We start from the raw sequence: 19,654 nt of genomic DNA, 5'->3' as shown, positions 1-19,654 counted from the left end.
ATAATGTGAATATACCTTTTATTTCCCCATCAATAAATACCTGTGTCAATAATTAATCACCCATGTTGTTTAGAAGCAATCCATTGGGGTTTTTATAAATAAAAAAAAACAAACTTTCATGGTAAAATGAACTACAACAAAAAATAACTTGAATTCAGTCTTTAGCTTTTGCTTTCAACCTACATGTGTGTAAGGATTCAAACCCTTCTTTTTCCTCACACTGGCTTGGACCTTTGGGGAAGAGAGATTTGCTGTAGGGGCATGTTTCTGTTTTGAGGGTTTCTGTTTTGAGCTAAGCCAGTATTAGAAATCAACGTTGGGGTTCAGTATTGTCATATTACCTGACCAGGCATCTCCCTGTACTCTCGGTCCTCTGATACCCCTTTTAAAATGCATCAAAAGGTTGTAACTGTAATCTTGCAGTTGTCGGTCGAACCCCAATATCTCGGTAGGAGTGGTGTTGAGGCCCCCAGTGACTCAGCTTTTACACAATGACTCGGCGGCTTTTGCAATACCGCTGCAAAAACCACCCTGCTAAAGACGTCTCTCCTGTTTGGCGTCCCTGAATGTAGTCACACTGATGTGTTTCCATAAGTGCCTCCTGCGGTCCTGGTCACCAGTTTGAGTTTAGCAATAATATTATTTATGGTACCTGAAAGTTTCAGGTTGTTGCACAAAGCTAAGGTATGCGTGTACGTGGTCAGACAACTGGAACCAATTTCCTGTCGTTAAACTCTGTTTATTTTTAAGTTGTCCCTCTGTCCCATTACGGAGCTACAGACATTCATCCATTTTCTCGCCCCGTTCTTCCCAATCAAGGCGCGGGCGAGCCGGAGTCTATCCCGGCAAGCAGCGGGTGCAAAGCAGGGTACACCCTGGACGGGACGCCAGTCCATCTCAGGGCACACACAGACACACCAGGCCCAATTTCCCCAGAAGCCAAGTAACCTTCCCAGTGTGTTTTTAGACGGGGGGGGTGGTGGTGAATTTTTACAGACGCTGGACTTTATCGCGTTTATCGTGTTTCGTGACCGGTATCGCCCTGTTGCACAACCCCTTCATTCTCTCTTTCTGTTCTTCCGAAACCCTCACTTCCTCGTTGCTGTGCAAGTCTTGTGACTCTGTTCATCGCAGCCTGCTCGTTGTTGTTTTTTTTTTGCTTTTGTGCCATAATAGTAAATACAGACACCCCCAGCCCCCCCCCCCCCCCAGGCTGAAAAACAGGTCCCACGTGTTGCCCCCCCCCCCAGCCCCCAGCTGCGTGGCCGCGCTGTTACCCACGGGACTCGCTCTTCCGCGTTGCCGGGATATATAAACCGCTGCCGGGTCTGACGAGCAGCCATCTGACGGAGCCTCGCCTCGTCTCGCCTCGCCATGGCCGGCCAGCTGTTCCTCGCCCTGTGCCTGTGCCCCGCCGTGCTCGCCGGGCTCTACTTCAACGAGAAGCAGCCGTGCTACCGGCCCCTGTCCAGGGGAGACCTCCCCGGAGTCCAGTGAGTGTCCGCTTTCTCTCCCTTTGTCCCGGGCCAGCGTGCGCTCCTGCTACTAATGTAGCAAAACAAAGAGCTGGAGTTATTATTAACAATTAACGGCGGCGAATCCTTGCACGCCTTCCCTGTACATCATTATTCTGCTGCTTTTGATCATTTTAGTTTTTTTTTTCCTCCGAATAAATATATCGGTCGATTACCGCTGGAACAGTTTTTCTCCTTCCTTTTGATCATAACATCTCCATTTACAGTTAAACCCCCCCGTTATCGCCGACACCCGTCGCTGGCCGGTTCGGTTTTTTTTTTTAAGATTTCGTAACGCGAGGTTTACAGTTCGTGATCTTTTTTGTTGGTTTGGAAAGTTGCGTTTCGTTTCACCTGCGATTTAAAATGGAAAACAAACGGAGCAGGCTCGCTCACTCGGGCGCTTGAGTTTTCCACCGAGCTGAGAAGAGCAATCACGGTTAATTCTTTTTGTTAGAAAAAAAAAAATCCCTCCATTGCTTTTGTGTTTTGAAACACTCGTCCGGTATTTCTACGAGTAAAGCACCAGCGTGTTAGGTTTTAGGAGACGGTAGCTGCCCCAAAGGTTTTGTAAATTCCCCCCTTTTTAACTTGCGATGCGTGTGAAGTGTGTAGTGTTTTTTTTACTTGTTGGGGGAATTCCTCGACATCAGACTTCACCAGCTTGTGATAGCTCTGGTCTTTACTATGGCACCTTTGTCATTTTTGTGTTTATTGTATGAAACTTCAGCATTTTTGATATCATGTGATGTATTCAACGAAATATTATTTAATAGTACTTGAACCTGCCTTGACACTTCGGCAATATTCATCTAGTCTTGCCAACGAGGTGCCTTCGAATAGAGAGAGAGATCGTGTCTTTGTTTTTGTCGGGGCTTGTTCACCTTCTCATTATAATATTTTAAACTTCAAGGTAGTGGGGGTGGGGGTAGGAGACGGAGGGTTTGGACTTCCTGTTCTTGTCACTGAGTCGCGCATCACATGTTTCTCATGACTTCCACGGGTCTTATGACTTTATTTTTAGTCTTTGGAACCTGCAGGCGTGGAGATGCTCAGAACTACTGGTAAATGATTCACCCTCCGAATTAACTGTGCGTGTGTCTGAGGTTCGAGTTGGTGTCTTGCCCCGAGAAGGAGTGAACTCAGATGGCGGAAGCCACACGTTTCCCAAGACCTGGGCCAGAGTGGCTGGGGTCACATCGCGAGGCCTCATGGCCTTCGTCAGACCTGGAGAAACGCAGATGCTGCAGGGGTCCGGAGAAACGGGAGCGGGTCCGGAGGCAGTTCTCCGCGTAGCGATCGCTCCTGGTGCAGCTCGGAAGCCACTGAGGCTGCCAGCAGCTGCTGTTATAAAAACAGAAGGTCTCTCCGTGTCCCCCTCCGGAGAGAGACTGCGTACTTGCGCACAAACAAGCACCTTCACCTGCTCACCCTTGTTCAAACAGAGGGCAGGAATGACTGTTAGTGGGACCAGTAGGGGGCGCTCACCCTGCGGTCTGTGTGGGTCCTAGTGCCCCAGGATAGTGTTGGGAACACTATACTGTGAAAAAGGTGCCTTCCTTCGGATGGGATGTAAAAATCTCAGGACGTTTCTAGAAAAGAGTATGGGTGTGATCCCCTGTGTCCTGGCCGAATTTACCCCTTGCCTCTACCAGTCATGGTCTCCTAATGATCTCTGAACTGGCTTCATCCCTCTGCTCTCCTCCCCACTGAGAGCTGGTGTGTGGGGAGCAGGCTGCACACTGGTGGTGGGAGTGGGATTGCCCATGACCTGTAAAGTGCTTTGAGTGGAGTCTCCAGAAAAGCGCTATATAAGGAATGATTATTTTATTATCCAGCACTGCCCTGCCCTGCCCTGCCAGTAACTCCTGTCCTGCATACAGACAGTCTTGTCCATAGCATGCCTATGTACTGCAGGAGAACCTGCTGCTTTTAAGTTTGGGTTTCTTCAGTGGCGAGTGTTCTTCTCTGGTTTTGCTTCCCACTTCTAAGCGACCACATCGCTAAGAATGACGCCAGCTGGTCATGAGTTTCTGTTCCTCTCTGCGCGTGTCTTTCTCTCTCCCTCGCTGGCTGTTCGGCAGTGCTCCCTTTCTTTGTCGTCAGTCCAGGGCCAGGTTGATCATTGACCAGGACTGGGCGCTAGGGGGGCAAAGGCAGAATATGACTTTTTAAAAAAACAGCTCAGCCAGGATTCTGCAACCTGAAAGGTCAGTGTAGCTCAGAAATGCAGACTCGCCTTGGAACCAGGTGCAGAGGGCAAGGCAATGCAGTGTTATCGCATACGCACGAGTTTCAGTCCATAATCGGGATCAGGCGGTGATCCTCGGAGCACACGGGAAAGCACAGTTTCTGCCTGGTTTTTCAGCAAAGCCTGAGCAATCAGTTAATGAATAAGCATATCGCGGCTCGTACAGTGTAGGTTTGTCCGAGGGCATGCCCGGTGAGTTAGTTAGGGGGCACTGCATGGCAGTGATGGAACACCGTGAGAAACGCTTTAGGAAGAAAAGTGATCTAGAAATACAAGGACGTCTTATTAGATTAGTTTTTTGTTTTTGTGGTGTTACCGGAGTCGGTGTCTGCGTTGTTCAGTGTTCTGCAGCAGCAGTGCTGTGTGCGCTCCTGAGCAGCAAGGTGTTGTGCCTGTCAGGTGCGGGGCTGCAGAGCCCTTGAAAACCGACTCCAGAAGAAGCTGTTTGAAGGGCTCCAGCTTGTCTGGCGTGGAAATGCTGGTTTTCACTTCCTCTTCTCTTTTTGTTTCTGTGTGAATGGTGTCTGTTGGGACTGGCAGGCAGGTTGCCTTGTCAGATTTGCATTTAGACAACTCCGTGGAGAAAGGTGAAGAGAACATTTAATAAACCAGAAGGGTTGAGCCCGAGTCATGCTGCTAGCTGAACGTGACCGGGATTCCCTCCTGGCTGAGGCATGTGATTGGACGAGGCTAAGGGACGGGTGAGATTGGCCAATCGGAGCTCTCTCAGCTGGCTTGCTGGTGAGGGCCAGCCTGCTCTTCCAGCCAGCACTGACCCTCCTGTCCCTGGCTGCGGAGATTGGCCCCCGTCAGCTGCTGACTGGCTCGATGGGTGAGTGGGCGGGAAGGTGGAGACTGTCTGCACCCCCACATTCTCACGCTAAGGGTGCAAGCCTCGTTGCTGGGGGCTGAGATCTTAAGACACAGCTGGTCCTAATGCGTCGCATTCCATCTTATATGGGGAGAAAAAGGGATGAAAGTCCTATCTACCTTCATACATTCGTCAACTTATGTATCACTTGGGCTATATTGGTTCTCGGGCCCTCAGAAAGCATGGTTTCTGGTTTGTTTGCGGTGTGGTATTTTCTTTGATGCAGGATTTACTAATGATCACTTCGTTCCTTTTGTTTCTTCATGGTGGGGGGGCTTTTCCCTGTCCCCCATCAGGTGAACAGACGTGTCCCAGCTGGTTAGGCTGGGATGGGGGGGTTGTTACCCAGCTCGTGCCAGCCAGACTGCCCGGCGGCGCCAGTGCAGGGGCGCAGCGCAGCGCGTTGACTCTGTGGGTTCGATCTGTGCCCGTCCAGGTCCGGCCCCCGGCCCCACCAGTACCTGAGCTTGTCCGACCTGCCCAAGGCCTGGGACTGGCGCAACGTCAACGGCACCAACTACGTCAGCACCACCCGCAACCAGCACATCCCCCAGTACTGCGGCTCGTGCTGGGCTCACGGCAGCACCAGCGCCCTGGCAGGTACCGGTGCCCCCGCGGCTGCGCTCCAGTGCGTTCGGAAAATAATCAGACGCACGGGTAGAGCTTTGTGAAAGAAATCAGGAGGCTGATGTGCCGGTGGGCTCAGTGTGTGATGTATCCTACAGCCAGGGCTCCCACAGCCTTATTCGACTTGATAATGACAGGTGCACATATTAGTTTAATTGAGTGACAAATCTCAGTCTTTAACAAATGACACGGGACCAGGACTAGGGCTGGAGGCGTGTGCCCTGCTGTGTGATCACTGACGGGGGGGGCTGGTTCGTGTCGTGCCAGATCGCATCAACATCAAGAGGAAAGGCGCCTGGCCGTCGGCTTACCTCTCCGTGCAGAACGTGATCGACTGTGGCAACGCGGGGTCCTGCGAGGGCGGCGATCACTCGGGGGTGTGGCAGTACGCACACACCCACGGGATCCCCGACGAGACCTGCAACAACTACCAGGCCAAAGACCAGGGTGAGCGAGGGGGTAACGCGTGCCGTAACGCTGAGATCGGTATCCCACAGGGGCGGCGCGGTGGCACAGTGGTCAACATCGCTGCCTCGCAGTGCTAGGGGCCCGAGTTTAAGATATGCAGTTTGTGTGGCTTCTCTCCAGGTGCTCCGGTTTCCTCCCACAGTCCAAAGACAAGCTGGAATGTCCATTGGCTTCTGGGAAAACTGGCCCTGGTGTGTGTCTGTGTGTCTGTGTGTCTGTGTGTCTGTGTGCTCGTTGCTGGCCAGGACAGGCTCCGGCTCCCCCACAACCCTGAATCGGAAGAGTGGTAAAAAAATGGATGAACCAGTTTGCTTGCTTCCTTGCAAACCTTTGTGCAGGAGTTTCCGCGTGCTTGTTGTGATGTGCAGAAGGGTGGGATTCCCCAGTATCGCCTGTGGGCTCACCTGGCGCTGCCCGCGGTCTCTGTGTTGCAGACTGCAAGCCGTTTAACCAGTGTGGGACCTGCACCACCTTCGGCGTGTGCAACGTCATCAAGAACTACACGGTGTGGAAGGTGGGCGACTACGGGCCCGTCAGCGGCAGAGAGAAGATGATGGCCGAGATCTACGCCCGGGGGCCTATCAGGTACGGGGAGAGGCAGGATGCAGCTGGATCGCTTTCCATATGTGACCATTTCGTCTCTTCAGTTAGCTGCTTTTTTCTTTTAAATCCTGGATTGGCTGCCGCAGGGAAGGGCCGTCTCAAATACCTATGGTGGCTTCTGCTTTTCAAGCCACATCTAATCCTAATTACTAAAGTGAACTAATTTATACAAGCCACTGTATTTTTGGAGTCCTGACTGGTGGCTAAGCACCCATACAGCCTCCAAGGATTAAAGTTGCCCAGTTCTGGATCTGAAGTGGCAGTCAGTCCCTGTGAAAGAACACTGTACTGTACTTCCTGCTTTCAGTTTAGTCCAGCTAGCGGTTATCTTGGACCTGCAGGGCTGAAGTCAAGTCCAACCAGGCCCTTTGGTCTCTTTAAAAAGCACCAGCACCAGACGAACTGGGAAGGTTCGGTACAGAAGTGGATCCCTTGAGGATGGGATCCCCAGTGCTAGTCCCCGACGGTCTTATGTATCCGTTTTCAGTCCTGCTGGACTCATAGTTAGTTGAATAGCTCCACCTCCAGAGGGACCTGCAGATGCAGTGGCCCTCCAGACCCAGGCCTGGCGATCCCACTGTACTGTGAGGCACGTGTGTAGCAGCGGCCCCCCCTGAGCTGGTGTTGACGTGGTGCCTCTGTGTGTCCAGCTGCGGGATCATGGCCACGGCGAAGCTGGATGCCTACACGGGGGGGCTGTACTCCGAGTACAACCCCCAGCCCTACATCAACCACATCGTGTCGGTGGCCGGCTGGGGCCTGGACGAGAACGGGGTGGAGTTCTGGATCGTTCGGAACTCCTGGGGAGAGCCCTGGGTGAGCAGCACCGCCGCACCGCAGCACACAGCACGTATCCTAGATACTGCCAGATCATGATCTAGCCTACACGCTGCCTCCCAGTCTCAAAGGCAAGACATGCAGGAGAAAAGGGGGTTGATGTTTCTGTGATACCTGGTGAATTTCTGTTCCGGCTCCAGCGTCGGTTTCACCACGTACAGAGCACGCCGTGTCTCTACACAAGAGTGTGAGCTGTGGTCTTAAAAGCAGGTTCCTCGGGGTGTCTTCCTCGGGAGTTTTAAAGAAGCGAATGCCAACATATAAATTAGGTACAGCGTCCTGAATTTTGCGTCTCAAAAACTGATGTAGCTCAATGCTTACGCTCAGGATTTTGCGAGGAATTTGGGAATTTAAAAAATCCATGCCTTTGAAAAGACCTGCAACAACATACAAACACTTTGACTCATCGCCCGGGGAGCTCTGCGTTGGGGAAAGGCACTGGTAAGCCACGCCTGACAGTTAACGGAAATGAACAAGTAAAAGTTTATTCCATGCTGAACAGAGAAGAAAAACCCGAAGAAGTCTCCGCGGCCGAAACGTTGCGTTTCCTTTCTTCTCTTTCCCACAGCGAATAAACCTTTGACTTGTGCCCCTGCAGCCTGCGCGCGCTGACGCAGCTCCCTACTCGCACTGCTAGTGAACACAGATGCTATGATCAGCGGCGATGGCGCCCAGAAAAGGCAAGAGCTGGGCTGGCAAGTTGAGCCGGGTGTGTTTGTGCCAACAGGGCGAGATGGGCTGGCTGAGGATCGTCACCAGCGCCTACAAGGGAGGCTCGGGCAGCCACTACAACCTGGCGGTGGAGGAGGACTGCTACTACGGCGACCCCATCCTGCCCAAGCACTACAGATAGAGGGCCAGGTGCTCTTTGCAGGTATGTTGGGAAATGCTTCCTTTCCAGAACACGCATCCTTTATAGTGGCCATAACACTACCTGAACAGTCTCCGGTGGGAGGAGAGGGAGGGCAGTGTCTTCCAGACTCGCACGTCACACAGCAGCATTCGTCTTGACTTGGGTGTTTAAAACTACATTAAAGTGTAAATGAACACACTGCAAAATGATTGCTTTTAAAGCCACTATACACTTTTTTTTAAAAGATTCTGACACTTCCTAGCATACGCTCTGCCAAAGATCATTCATGGATGCATTTTTCTGAAGAGGGCATTTTCTGACATTCAACTGACAAGCATTGCAGTAATCATAAAGCCACAGTACAAAGAATCACTTTAAGAAGAGTTGAGCTTGGTTTTACTCTTGTTTTAATTTGATTTTAGGTTTTGCTATGCAGTAATCAAAAGGAATATTTTATTGTGTTTACAGAACCAATGCCTTTTCTATTTTTTTTAGAAGAACAAATGTCTTAAATTTGAATGGCACTGATTTTGTTGTGAAAGGGGTGTAAGGGGAAATGTACTAAAGCACTTTCTTTTGTTTCTGGGAACAAGCTCTCTGCATGGTTATGACTACTCAGGACTATTTGGCGATACTGACATTCAATAGCAGAGGAAAAACATTTGTTTTTAAACATGGATGCAAATAAACCTAAGCCTTACATTTTAGAAGCACAGAATTCAATCTCAGGTGCGTTGAACCTGTCCTGGCTGCAGAGAGGAGTCTTTTAGGACAAATGTCATAGCTGACCTCTGGGATGCAGCAGAGGTTAGGCAACTGTTCGATCCAGATCACGTGCCTTGTTTTACAACTGCATAAGGAAAACTATGGGAAGAAAATCACTGCTGTTATTTTGACTGCAATAAAACATGAGTGAACGTGACAGCTGTGTCTGAAGTCATGATTTGATGAGTGTACAGTTGTGCTCTTTGCAAGTGGGAATCCACACAAGACGGGAAGAGACGGAGGTATCGTCTGAAGGAGTAGTTTGGGATCAGTACCCTTAACCTACTTCTGACATGAAAGAAACCCCCAAAAGACAAATGACTCCTCCAGTAAGCTTAACAGAAAAGCATATTTATTTTTATTTTGTTCACACACCTGGACCACATTTCTTCCATGAATCGGTAATGAACATTATATTTTTAATAGTTATTTTTATAAAAAAATAATCAAAGTTGAAAGTGTGTGACAAAAGAGCTGCACAGCTGATTACAACCAACTGCCTGAACTATAAATACCCATTGCGCTCTCTTAAAAGGGGTGACCTCGCTTGTACAGAGCCCTGCCATATTAAAATGATCATAATCTTCACGGATGGCATATATATATATATGTAGAGATCAGTCTTCTGCATGAATATCTGACAAAACCCTGCATGCTGCACAAGATAAAAAAGAAACTCTGTCCCTCCTCCTGCTACATTTTGTGCTTAGTGTTGTGCTGCAGCAATAGGTTTTGCTCTTACGTTAAGGCTGTTTGCTTCAATAGGGCAAGGCTCTGGAGGGCTCCCCCTGGCTATGTCCATACTGCCACTCAGAGGGAGCTCCTCACTGCTGGCCAGCTCTCACATGTGCGCCCCCCCCTTGGGCAGTGTCCACAACTGGCTGGCTCGGATATCCGAAACGGTACCTTCCGGACTGCCCCGGTTCCCTCATCACTCACAAAACGGACCCCAGGACTTTAGTTCACCATGATGAAGTTGGATTTGCAGTGCGCTGAAAAACAAGCAAAGGAAACAAATTAGTGATGCATTTTTTTTTTTTGTTGTTGTTGTTAGTTCAGGTGGGTAGCTGCATCAGCATGCATAGGCTGCAAAGGAACGAGTAATAGGTTTATTCCCTGCTGAAAAGAGAAGAGAGAAAACACTTTTCGGGTGTGAAGAAGGCTCCACAGCCAAAAACGTGTTTTCTTTCTTCTCTTTTAGATAGATACTTGATTGATCCCGTGAGGGAAATTGCAGGGAATTTCAGCAGGGAATAAACCTATTACTTGTTCCTTAATTTTCTGTTGCTGTTCAGCTGAATTTGTCTCCATGTGCTTCCAAATCTTTCCTCACAGGAAAGTAATTTTTGCATCTGAACAGCGGCTGGGTGAATTTGTGTATTAAACACATAAAACATGCATGTAATTAACACAACTGCAGAGCTATGGAGAGTTCCTGGCAGTGGGAACAGCTGCACGCGCGCTGCGTGTTGGGGCAGGAGCTCACCAATGAACTCGGCCACAGGGTCGTGCTCCCCCTCCGCCCGGATGGTCCCCGCAATGCTGTCGTTCTCCAGGATCGGCAGGAAGAGCTGCACGAAGTCCGAGGTGTAGGGGGGAGTGATCACGTCCAGGACCTGCCCAACAGTCGAGAGGAGCTCTTGACCGAGTGTCCAGGGGACAAGGGGGAGGCACGCGAGAGCGGCCGAGGAGCAGAGGCGGGGAGCACACTTCCATCTGCTCCTCGGCTCACTCCTCCTGCTCCCGCACGGATCCGTTACAGTGAGCCGGAAGCCAGGGCCATCACCGCCACAGCAGGCTCATGCTCTTGGAGTGAACGAAACTCCACCCACACCTCTCGTGTTGCACATCATCACACTGTTCCCCTCTCACCTGAGCTCTGACTGTCCCGGCAGAGCAGACAGGAGGCGCGTTCCGAAGAAGGCAAGACCCTGGATGGCCGTTATCTTGGTCACTAATCACGGAACAGATGCAGGGATCGGAACACCTTCCTCCGGTTTTTACTACTCTAGTAAATAAAATGACCCCCGCCCCAATCCCCCAGGCGATCTCGGAGGAGGCAGCCTGCCCCCCAGCACTCCTTACCTCGGTGACAAAGTAGCGGATGAGGGAGATGTCGGTGTTGAGTTTCTCCAGGCACTTGCGGATGTAGCCCACAACCGGCAGCACGTAGCCTCGGCTCAGCAGGTGCACCATGCGGTCCAGCAGAGTCTTCTTCAGCTCCAGCTGGCAGGGGAGGGAGAAGGACACAGCGTCACTGTCAGCTCCCAGGCAGTATCATTGAACCCGCATCTCAGCTCGGTGGGGGGTGGGGGATGGGCGTCTCTCTCACCTGCTCCATGACGTCCAGCTGGGAGTGCTCGGTCTCAAACAGCTTGACCAGCAGCTGCAGGACCTGGGGGTGCAGAAGCTGATGGCAGGTGCTAATCTGCAAAAGAAAAGGCACACAGTGTGGGAAGAGTCAGGTTCCCCTCATTTCACACTCCCTGCTTCACAGCAACCGATAGCAGCACATCAGGAAAAATTGCACTGTTCCGGATCGGTTACCTCGTCCAGCAGTGCCAGGTGGACAGGTGTGTGGTCTGTCTGCAGCTGGAAGTAACGAGGTTCCGAAACTGTCCAGTCCACCCACTTCAACACCCCCATTGCCACCACTGGGAATCTGGCACAGAGAGAGGGAGGGAAAATGGAGTACAGCTGTCAGTGTGGCCGTGCCCCTGTCCTTCTCATGGGATAGAGGACGGGAGCACAGAGCGAGACAGCAGTCAGAGTGGCCGTGCCCCTGTCCTGCTCACCGGATGCACTGGTACAGCGTGCTGAGCTCAGCCACCAGCTCGGTCGCTCCCTTGTTCTCATTGCAGCAGAGGTTGTGTACAGTCTCGATGGCCTTGGAGGTGGACTTCAGCTCGTCCTTGTTGATGTTCACTCGCTTATTCTGGGACACACAAGAGGAGAAGGAACGGTAGTACACTTCTCTGGAGCTTTGCATTTTAAAACTAAAAGCGTGTAGGGCAGTTCAGACACAGCCACACACACATATGTGGATTGACAGAGGCAGGAGAATACCTACATTCTCAGGAGTTATGGACCCATAGCAACTACTCTGGACTAATGACGCCCTGTTGTTTGAAAACATTCTCCAATAACAAAATAGTTCATATGATTTTTTTTTTTAATTGAATCATATTTTTTTTAAAGATTTGAATCTCAGGCTGCAATCGTGCCATGCTGTCCTGACACAGCCACCCACAGAGCCATTCACCGTCTCGCCCTCTGTGCCCGAAGTCAGAGAGTCGGCTCCGACTCCTGCACACATCTGGCTTGTGACGGGGGCAGCCATTTGCTGAGCCCAGGCCGGCCAAACTGGAGCCTGACCCGGTCACAGTTGGCTAGTTCTGTGACCCGGGCTCGAGCCAGCCACGTCTGGGTGGCAGAGCTCTGCCCGAGCTGGACCCAGGGACGTGACTTTCAACCTACAACACCGCAGTTCGAACGTGTTCTCGAGAGCCATCGAGGGGAGACGCGGACCCCGGCAAAGTCACCTTCTTCCAGGTTTCCACCACACTGGCCGCGTAGGCCAGGATCTGGATGTACTTGTGCTTGTGGTCCTGGTTGATCTTGGCCCCGGGTTTGAACAGAGACTGCATGAACAGGTCCAGGAAGGCGGGGACTCGGATCTGGCGGTCGGAGAAACAGAAACGGCCTCATTTAGACCCCCCCCCAGGCAAACCAGAACAACTGTCCTGAGATCCCAAGACACCTGTGCTGCAGATTGCACAGGCACACATGGGACTCGATTAACCCATGAGAGAGCTGAGATACACAAATTTATAAAGAAACCGAGAAACCGATATCCAGTCCCCAAGATATTCACAAGTCAATGCAGTGTGATGACACACTGAGCAACCCCAGCACCCCTGAGTGATGGGATTGGGGTTCAGTTCAGTGCTGAGGATTTGGGTTGGGGTCAGCCCTGAGGTTCCCAGACAGGGTCTTGTTTAAGAGTGGGGTCTAAAGGCGGAGAGACAGGCAGCAGAGTCTCAAGTCTCTTACCAGCTCCACTGGCGGGGGGTCCATGCTGCTAAACATCTTGAAGAGCACAGTGATGTCGGCCGGGTTGAGGGCTCCCTTGGACAGCATAGCACCGAGGGCCTGGCAGGCACGGGGGTACGCCGCCGCCGTGCCCAGCGCCAGCGTGATCTGACTGGCATCATGGCCCCTGAAACAGCCGGCACACAAGGACAGGCATGGGCGCGAGCACTCTCTTGGGGGGGAAACCAAATGGGGACAAACACCGAACTCCGTCTCCAGTTTCTTTTCACATTAACCGCATGGGCTCAGCGCTCATCTTTTTAAGATGGGGGGGTGGAGTGGTGGCACTGTGGCTAAGGATCTGCGTCTGTGGCTGGAAGGTTGCCGGTTTGATCCTACTCTGTTGGGCCCCTGAGCAAGGCCCTTAACCCCAACTGCTCCAGGGGCACTGCATAAATGGCTGACCCTGCGCTCTGACCCCCAGCTCATCTCCCCGTCTGTGTGTCTCGTGGAGAGCAAGCTGGGGTATGCAAAAAAGACAAATTCCTAATGCAAGAAATTGTATATGTCCAATAAAGTGATCTTACTTATCTTCACAAACCCAGATTAATCAGAACGTTTCAGACAGCTGCCCAGACATATGCCAGTACGATCAACAAATGAACAACCTGAGGCATGAGGCAGCAGTGTCATCAAGTACAACCACTAAGGCACACTGTTTCCAAGTGCACACTGGCACCAGCTGAGGAAGCTGTGATGCCCTGACCGGGCAGGTGCATCAGGAACCCTGAGCTGCTGCCAGCGTGCCCCTACCTTTGGTGCGCGGCTTTCTGGACCTCCTGCGCAATCCGGCGAACGGCGGACCCGCCCTGCTCCTCCTGCGCCAGGATGGACATCATGGCCTGGGCAAAGAGGTAGGTGTGCTCCCCATGGCATACCATCTTCTGCGCCGTGGAGCCAACCGGGGGCACGGGGTACAGAGGAAAAGGGGGTGTGAGTCACGAGAACACAGCGAGAGCCATAACCTTTCTGTTCCGAAACACCACTTGCTTTGTTGTTAAGCGCCTTGGGGCAACCTTGTTGTGAAAGGCGCTATATAAAAATAAACTGAATTGAATTGTAACGCCCGGATTTCTACCTAGATTTCAAAGGGAAAACCCTGCATAAACCAGACTCCCGGGGGGTGGGGGGGTTACACCAAGTTAAGCTCCCCAAGGAGATATGAGAGGAAACCTGACCTGATGCCGAATCGGACACCCCATTTTGTAGCAACAGCTGAACTGGGAAGGACACCTGGCCTTGACAAGTTCAAAATACATTTCTAGAAAATGTAAAATGCTTGAATTTTTTGCATAAATTTAAATAAAACTAGGGAATAAGTTGCTACATTCTGGTGCCTAATGTGTGCAGGTGATGGTCACGTTTCAAAAAACGATGTTGCCGCTTGGGTGCCAATCCAAAGAAAAGCGAGCAGGTATACCAGGCTTAAAGCAATGTCCTACACTCATGGGCTGAAGGAAGTGAATCCTTTTAGTTCTGAACAGAGAAGACTGTGAGGGCGCCAGTTTCAAGTGTTTGGCAAAGATTTTGCAGGAGTGTGAAACACTCTAGTAAGCCATTTTGTCTAACACTAAAAAAACAGCTGAATGACATTCTCAAACCTATTACCGACTTCCTTAATGAAGCATAACAGTAGATTGTGCAGGAAAATGGGCTACAGCATCAGTTCTCTGTATGGCGTTTTCTTACGCTAACCCATAATCCAGATGCAGAAAGGGCAGAGACTCACAGCAAACTCGGGCAGGTTCCTCTCAAGATTGTCCTCTCCTCCATCCAGGAGGGTGGCCAGCGAGGTGCGCAGGACGCGAGAGAACACCTCCAGCTGCTGACAGGCGGTGGACACGCTGGTGATCTCACCCTGGTACCCCGCGTCCGAGATCAGCTGGGCAGGAGGACAGAGCACAGGGCAGCGTCAGGGGAGCACACATCTCCACGTGGCTGCTTCTCGAGAGGCCAGTCAGACAGCACTTCCTCCACGCCACCCTTACCCTCACTGTGTCTCCTACAGAGCAAAACCTCCCAGTCATGCAGGAAAGAAGAAACTATCTAACAGGGCCCTTAAAATAGGAAAAGATTTATAGTATTCTTTCCAGTTTTGAGGTTTTGTTATTTTACCTGGAAGTAAATGAGCATCTATTCAGTGTTTGTTCATTTGGTAAATGTTCCACGAATGAGGAACAAGTTCCCTTAACACCCAGCACTACAGTGCCAGGGAGAAGACATCTAGAGTCAGAGTTTTCCCTTCTAGGAAAAGAGGAACAACAGAGTTCAAGTAAAACGTAATAATAAAAACCATATCTGTAAGAGCAGCAGCTGCAGTCTGTTTCTCTGAAAGAAGCCCTGCTGATGTGGCCCTGTGACTTTAGGATTACTCTTTAGACTCACAGCTCAAGCCAAGCACCACTGAGCAAACTGTGCCTGCTCAACAGACTATGAGATCACCACTGTGCAAGAGCGTATACTTCTGGCCCTGCACACCGAACAGTGCCACTGTCCCCTAGAGGAACTAGGTGTACCTTGACAGTGAAGTTGAGCATTAGGCAGTCCGGATGAGCCTCCGCCAGCTTGTAGAAGAGATCCCTCCAGGTGGTGTGGGCAATCATCTGCTCCAGCCAGGCGGGCGTCTGTCCGCAGACAGAGAACACAGTACAGGTCACACCCACACACTCGCGCACGCGTGCACACACACACGTGGAAATAAGACTCATGGATCAAGTGGCTCCATGGTAATGGGCATCCTGCTACACTGCTCCTGGGTCAAACCTCTAATCTGCCAATGAGACAAGTAACTGCCCTGTCTGTTAACCACAGCAAAGTACTTAACTAGCTCTCCTCTTTGGATTCTAAGTAAAACGGGTTCAGATGGGAGTGAGTCTACTAGAATGGTTAAGGAAGCATCATGTGTCATAACCTACACTCTGCAAATCTTTCCAGAGTACTGGCTGTCTCAGATCAGCTCCCCTTTTCACGTCTGCTGCATAGGGAGATCCTACTGGGGCACCAACAGCTCAAACAGGTGCCCCATGTTTCATGCATTCGACATGGGCGCTCGGTTTATTCAGCCACTGCACTGTAAGATTAGTTAAGTGGCAAAAGTTTAACGTGCTTCCGGGACCGAAGACCCTTCATAGGTACTGCACCAATCGACCAAGCGCGCCTTTAAAAATCGCCAGCTTCAAGAGGCTGACGATTTAAAGAACGTGCTTAGTCGCTAACTAGGTCGTCCGCATCAACTGGGGGCTCAGGAACCTCTGTGACCCTTGAGGAACGCGGGGTAACACCCCCGTCTCCAAGCGATCAGCTGGCAAACGTGTCCGCGAGGGCGAACTTCCGCTTCTCCAGCTCTCACAGGCCCAGAGGCTGCAGGGCCGCGGACACAGCCAGGACTCGGCCCCTCCGTCCCCTTGGCTGGACTGGCAGGAGGCGTGAGGAAACCGCGAGGCCAGCAGAGCGACAGAGGAGTGAAGGGCTGCAGCTGACCTCCCCTTCCACAGTGAAGATGGAATCGGCCTTCTGGGGGTCAAAGTGCTTGATCAGCAGGCTTTTCAGGTGGTTCTCCACCCTCTCCTGGACCTGGGCCGGTTCCACCCCTGCGGCGCAGACACAAGCACCACAAGCACAGAGAGAGATGGGTGGACAAGGAAAGAGCAATGAGCTTCGCACTGGATTCAAACATACCTGGACACAGCCCTGAGAAAAATGAGCAAACAACGCTAATAGGAATAAGAATAAAAGCATCACCAGATACATAAAAATATTTTTAAATCCTGCTGCACAAAGGTAAGTAAGACTGGCACTGGTACCACACAGGCACCCCTTGCACTGCCATTCCAGATCTGGAGCAAATAGACTGGCAGCAAATAATCTGAATCAGAAAGGCAGCTTAAACACGGGCGAATCCAAACAAACAGCAAGGAGGCTCTGATGAGAATCTAATGACACCACTGATGACCGTAAAGAGAATAAATACCACAAACTACGGCATCATAGTAACAGTTTTTATCATTAATTTATTGGTGTCTTGGGGGAACACACTAATAATAAAACGAAACATGAACAGTGTTTAGATTCTCTTTTTGTACTGCTTTCTTCAGTAGTGCGATGTTTAACTGAAGTGAGAATCCCATGTCATTACTGACAGCACAAGCGACTTCCTTCAGGTGAGTCAGGCTGATCTGGCAAAGAGGGAACCCCGCTGCCTAGGATCCGATGTTCTGGGACAGGGGCAGCCCGGTGGCCCTGTGGTTAGCACTGCGGCCTCACCGCGCTGCGCCTGTCTGTGTGGAGTTTGTATGTTTTCCCAGAGTTCACCGGAGAGTGTTACGGGTGCTCCAGTTTCTTCCCACAGCCAAGAAAATACTGATTCCTGCTTCTGGGAAAACTGGCCCTGGTGTGAGTGCGTGCTTGTTTGTGTTAGTGTCTGTCTGTGCCCTGCAATGGAATGCCCTGCAAGTCCTGTCCAGGGTGTACCCTGCCTTGCACCTGCTGGTGTCCCGTCCAGGGTGTACCCCGCCTTGCACCTGCTGGTGTCCCGTCCAGGGTGTACCCCGCCTTGCACCTGCTGGTGTCCCGTCCAGGGTGTACCCCGCCTTGCACCTGTTGATTCCCCAGACAGGCTCCAGCTCCCCCAGAACTTTGAATCGGGTGAAGCGATTAGAAAATGGATGGATGCTCTGATGCGTGACTGAACTGCCAGTGTAATAATCAATCGTACCCATCTGGATGAGCCACTCGGCCAGCAGATTGACTGTCTGGGCCACGGCGGTGTAGTTCTCCGACAGCAACTGGATCACATGTTCCGGAGAACCGCCCGCCTGGAAATACCTGGAAAGGCGAAGAGGAGAGACAGACAGACATCATATAAGCGAGGACAGCCCGGCAGTGGAGCTTCTGCAGACACTGCAACAGACCTGTCCCTGCCAAGCTACAAGAGGAAGGAGTGGCAACACTCAACAGCTCACACAATCTTGTAACCTTCATTCGACTGACTCTGGTCTTCTACATGTCTCTACATGTCTACGGGTGACAGGGGAGTCTCCTTGCTGCGCCACACAGCTCCGGAATTTAACTCCGAGGGTACCAGAGTCACCTTCCCCAAGTGCATTTCAATCCTGATACGATCTGTTAGCTCTTGGTGTTTTTGGCAAAGTTTTATCCATAACCTGGCAAAGCCCACAGGGTGTGAACTAGACACACACACACATCTCGACAGAAGACGGGTGAATTCAGGGGAACTGCTCTTACGTCTTGAGGGTGTTGAAGATGGTGGGCTCCATGATGTAATCCCTGCTGGAGAATTTCTGCAGACACTCCTCCTGCACTTTGTCGTCCGTCTCACCGTCCATATCCCCGTCCTCCTGGCAGACAGAGGGGATCCCAACCAGCTCAGCACAGCCGCAGCGACACGTGCGGCTCCTCGCGATGAGGAACCTACCAGACCGGCCCAGGGGTGACCGGGCCTGCTGCCCGAAAGCTACAATCCCCCAGGTTTGACATCATCAGCCCATAAAGCCAAGAAACATGAGTCTTGTTCGCTTTGGTAAGTTACATACTTCATTTCTAGTCAACCCTTGAGAGCTACCATTAAATTGAATTGTCATTTAAAGTGGCTCTCTGAACTGCTTAATTAAACCAAAGATCTGCTTAATTGGTCAAAACGACCAAGAAAATCTGCTAGTCTGTGGTTTCCCAGTGGTACTCTGTGGTATTAGTCGTTTGATAAAGCCATAGCCCACCCCACCTCATGTATATTGCTGCCAATCGTAAATTTACACATACAGCTGCTAATTTCAACTCTGCTGTTGGCGCACATGTGATTATGTAACGCTTTTTGTCTCCCAACAATTTGTGTTGTCATTTGTTATGTGAGGAAACACGCAAGTAAGCATTTCGCTATACTCTGGTACATAAGAGACTAAACCTTCCCATGTGTAAATCAAACTGCGAACTTCTCGTTTTCCCATTTGTACGCGATGGAACCATTATCGGCTTTTGAACAAGAGGCTAGTTCCACGCCTCAAAGCAGAGTGAAAAGCCACGTTTCGGACGTGAATTTGCTTCAGGCGAGCACAGAAGAGGAGAGAATGCAGAGATTCGAGCGGAAGAGATGAAACGGCTTAACTTAAACATTACGATGGGTCTTTAAGACCCCGCTGAGAAGGGGAGCTTTCTTGTGCTGCACGGTTAACAGTGAAGTACTACATAGTGTTTCTGCGCGATGAGTGGAGGGCTAATCAAAGACTTCTGTATCTGCTCTGCAGGACAGAACAGTGTGAACCCGAAATCCGTTCTCGCTACTGTAGGAAGCCGATCACGGTGAACAATTCAATTTTACAGGCGGCTACGTTTTTCTGCGACATCACTGAACACAGATAAGACTGCGTATACGGGATGTACATGGGGCTCCATATTAAAACAAAGCGATATACAATTAAAATATAATCCCAGAAACGGAAAACGTTTAAAAAATACCCCTCCCGCCCCCCCCAAAAAAAACACATATACCATAGTTCCATCTTGGCCATCCCAGTCGGCGGACGTGCCATAATATTCCTCATTCATTTTGCAGCGACGGTACACTATATAAATACAAGACACAACCACAAAAACCGTAATAAACGTCAAATAGTAGGTGTGTTCGCCTCTCAATAAGCAACCCACTCGGCGCGCCTAAAAGACGTCACCAGAGCGCAAGAATTCAAAATGTGGCCCAAGCCTGAATAAGGGCGCCACCTTGTGGCTCGGAGGTGAAACGTCAGCGCCCTTTGACTTCG

General features: G+C 50.9%; 2 protein-coding genes across 5 annotated transcripts; one reads left to right on the top strand and one right to left on the bottom strand.

Moving 5' to 3' along the window:
* The first annotated feature begins 1,279 nt into the window (after window positions 1-1,279).
* ctsz (cathepsin Z) lies at window positions 1,280-8,946 on the top strand. Its single transcript, XM_088937762.1, has 6 exons — window positions 1,280-1,493; window positions 5,073-5,236; window positions 5,531-5,710; window positions 6,166-6,316; window positions 6,985-7,150; window positions 7,899-8,946. Exons 1-6 carry the CDS (start codon window positions 1,375-1,377, stop codon window positions 8,022-8,024), a joined length of 906 nt encoding a protein of 301 aa, XP_088793888.1. The 5' UTR covers window positions 1,280-1,374; the 3' UTR covers window positions 8,025-8,946.
* Window positions 8,947-9,124: 178 nt separating this feature from the next.
* nelfcd (negative elongation factor complex member C/D) lies at window positions 9,125-19,575 on the bottom strand. 4 transcript variants are annotated; one of them, XM_088937672.1, is made up of 15 exons: window positions 19,386-19,575; window positions 18,126-18,235; window positions 17,596-17,705; window positions 16,362-16,471; window positions 15,398-15,505; window positions 14,611-14,763; window positions 13,635-13,765; window positions 12,843-13,008; window positions 12,332-12,466; window positions 11,585-11,724; window positions 11,337-11,451; window positions 11,122-11,217; window positions 10,875-11,015; window positions 10,276-10,405; window positions 9,125-9,781 (listed from the first exon to the last, which is right to left on the bottom strand). In XM_088937672.1, exons 1-15 carry the CDS (start codon window positions 19,440-19,442, stop codon window positions 9,747-9,749), a joined length of 1,737 nt encoding a protein of 578 aa, XP_088793798.1. In that variant the 5' UTR covers window positions 19,443-19,575; the 3' UTR covers window positions 9,125-9,746. The 4 variants fall into 4 exon arrangements, with proteins under 4 accessions (XP_088793798.1, XP_088793800.1, XP_088793797.1 ...); XM_088937674.1 differs by having other exon boundaries at window positions 13,635-13,762; XM_088937671.1 differs by having other exon boundaries at window positions 18,126-18,238; window positions 19,386-19,574.
* Window positions 19,576-19,654: the final 79 nt, after the last annotated feature.

The sequence above is a fragment of the Atractosteus spatula genome, chromosome 19, assembly GCF_055471065.1.
Source record: "Atractosteus spatula isolate fAtrSpa1 chromosome 19, fAtrSpa1.hap1, whole genome shotgun sequence".
NCBI lineage: Eukaryota > Metazoa > Chordata > Actinopteri > Semionotiformes > Lepisosteidae > Atractosteus > Atractosteus spatula.
The sequence above is the reverse complement of the archived record's forward strand: the minus strand, read 5'-3'. Positions and strand labels throughout refer to the sequence as shown.

Coding starts and splice junctions, on each gene's coding strand:
- nelfcd (XM_088937671.1), bottom strand. CDS start 19,442: ATGAATGAGGAATATTATGGCACGTCCGCCGACTGGGATGGCCAAGAT. Junction 16,472..17,595: donor CGAGTGGCTCATCCAGATGG/GTACGATTGATT, acceptor TCTGCGCCGCAG/GGGTGGAACCGGCCCAGGTC. Junction 10,406..10,874: donor TCCGCTACTTTGTCACCGAG/GTAAGGAGTGCT, acceptor ACTGTTGGGCAG/GTCCTGGACGTGATCACTCC.
- ctsz (XM_088937762.1), top strand. CDS start 1,375: ATGGCCGGCCAGCTGTTCCTCGCCCTGTGCCTGTGCCCCGCCGTGCTC. Junction 5,237..5,530: donor CAGCACCAGCGCCCTGGCAG/GTACCGGTGCCC, acceptor GTGTCGTGCCAG/ATCGCATCAACATCAAGAGG. Junction 6,317..6,984: donor TACGCCCGGGGGCCTATCAG/GTACGGGGAGAG, acceptor CTGTGTGTCCAG/CTGCGGGATCATGGCCACGG.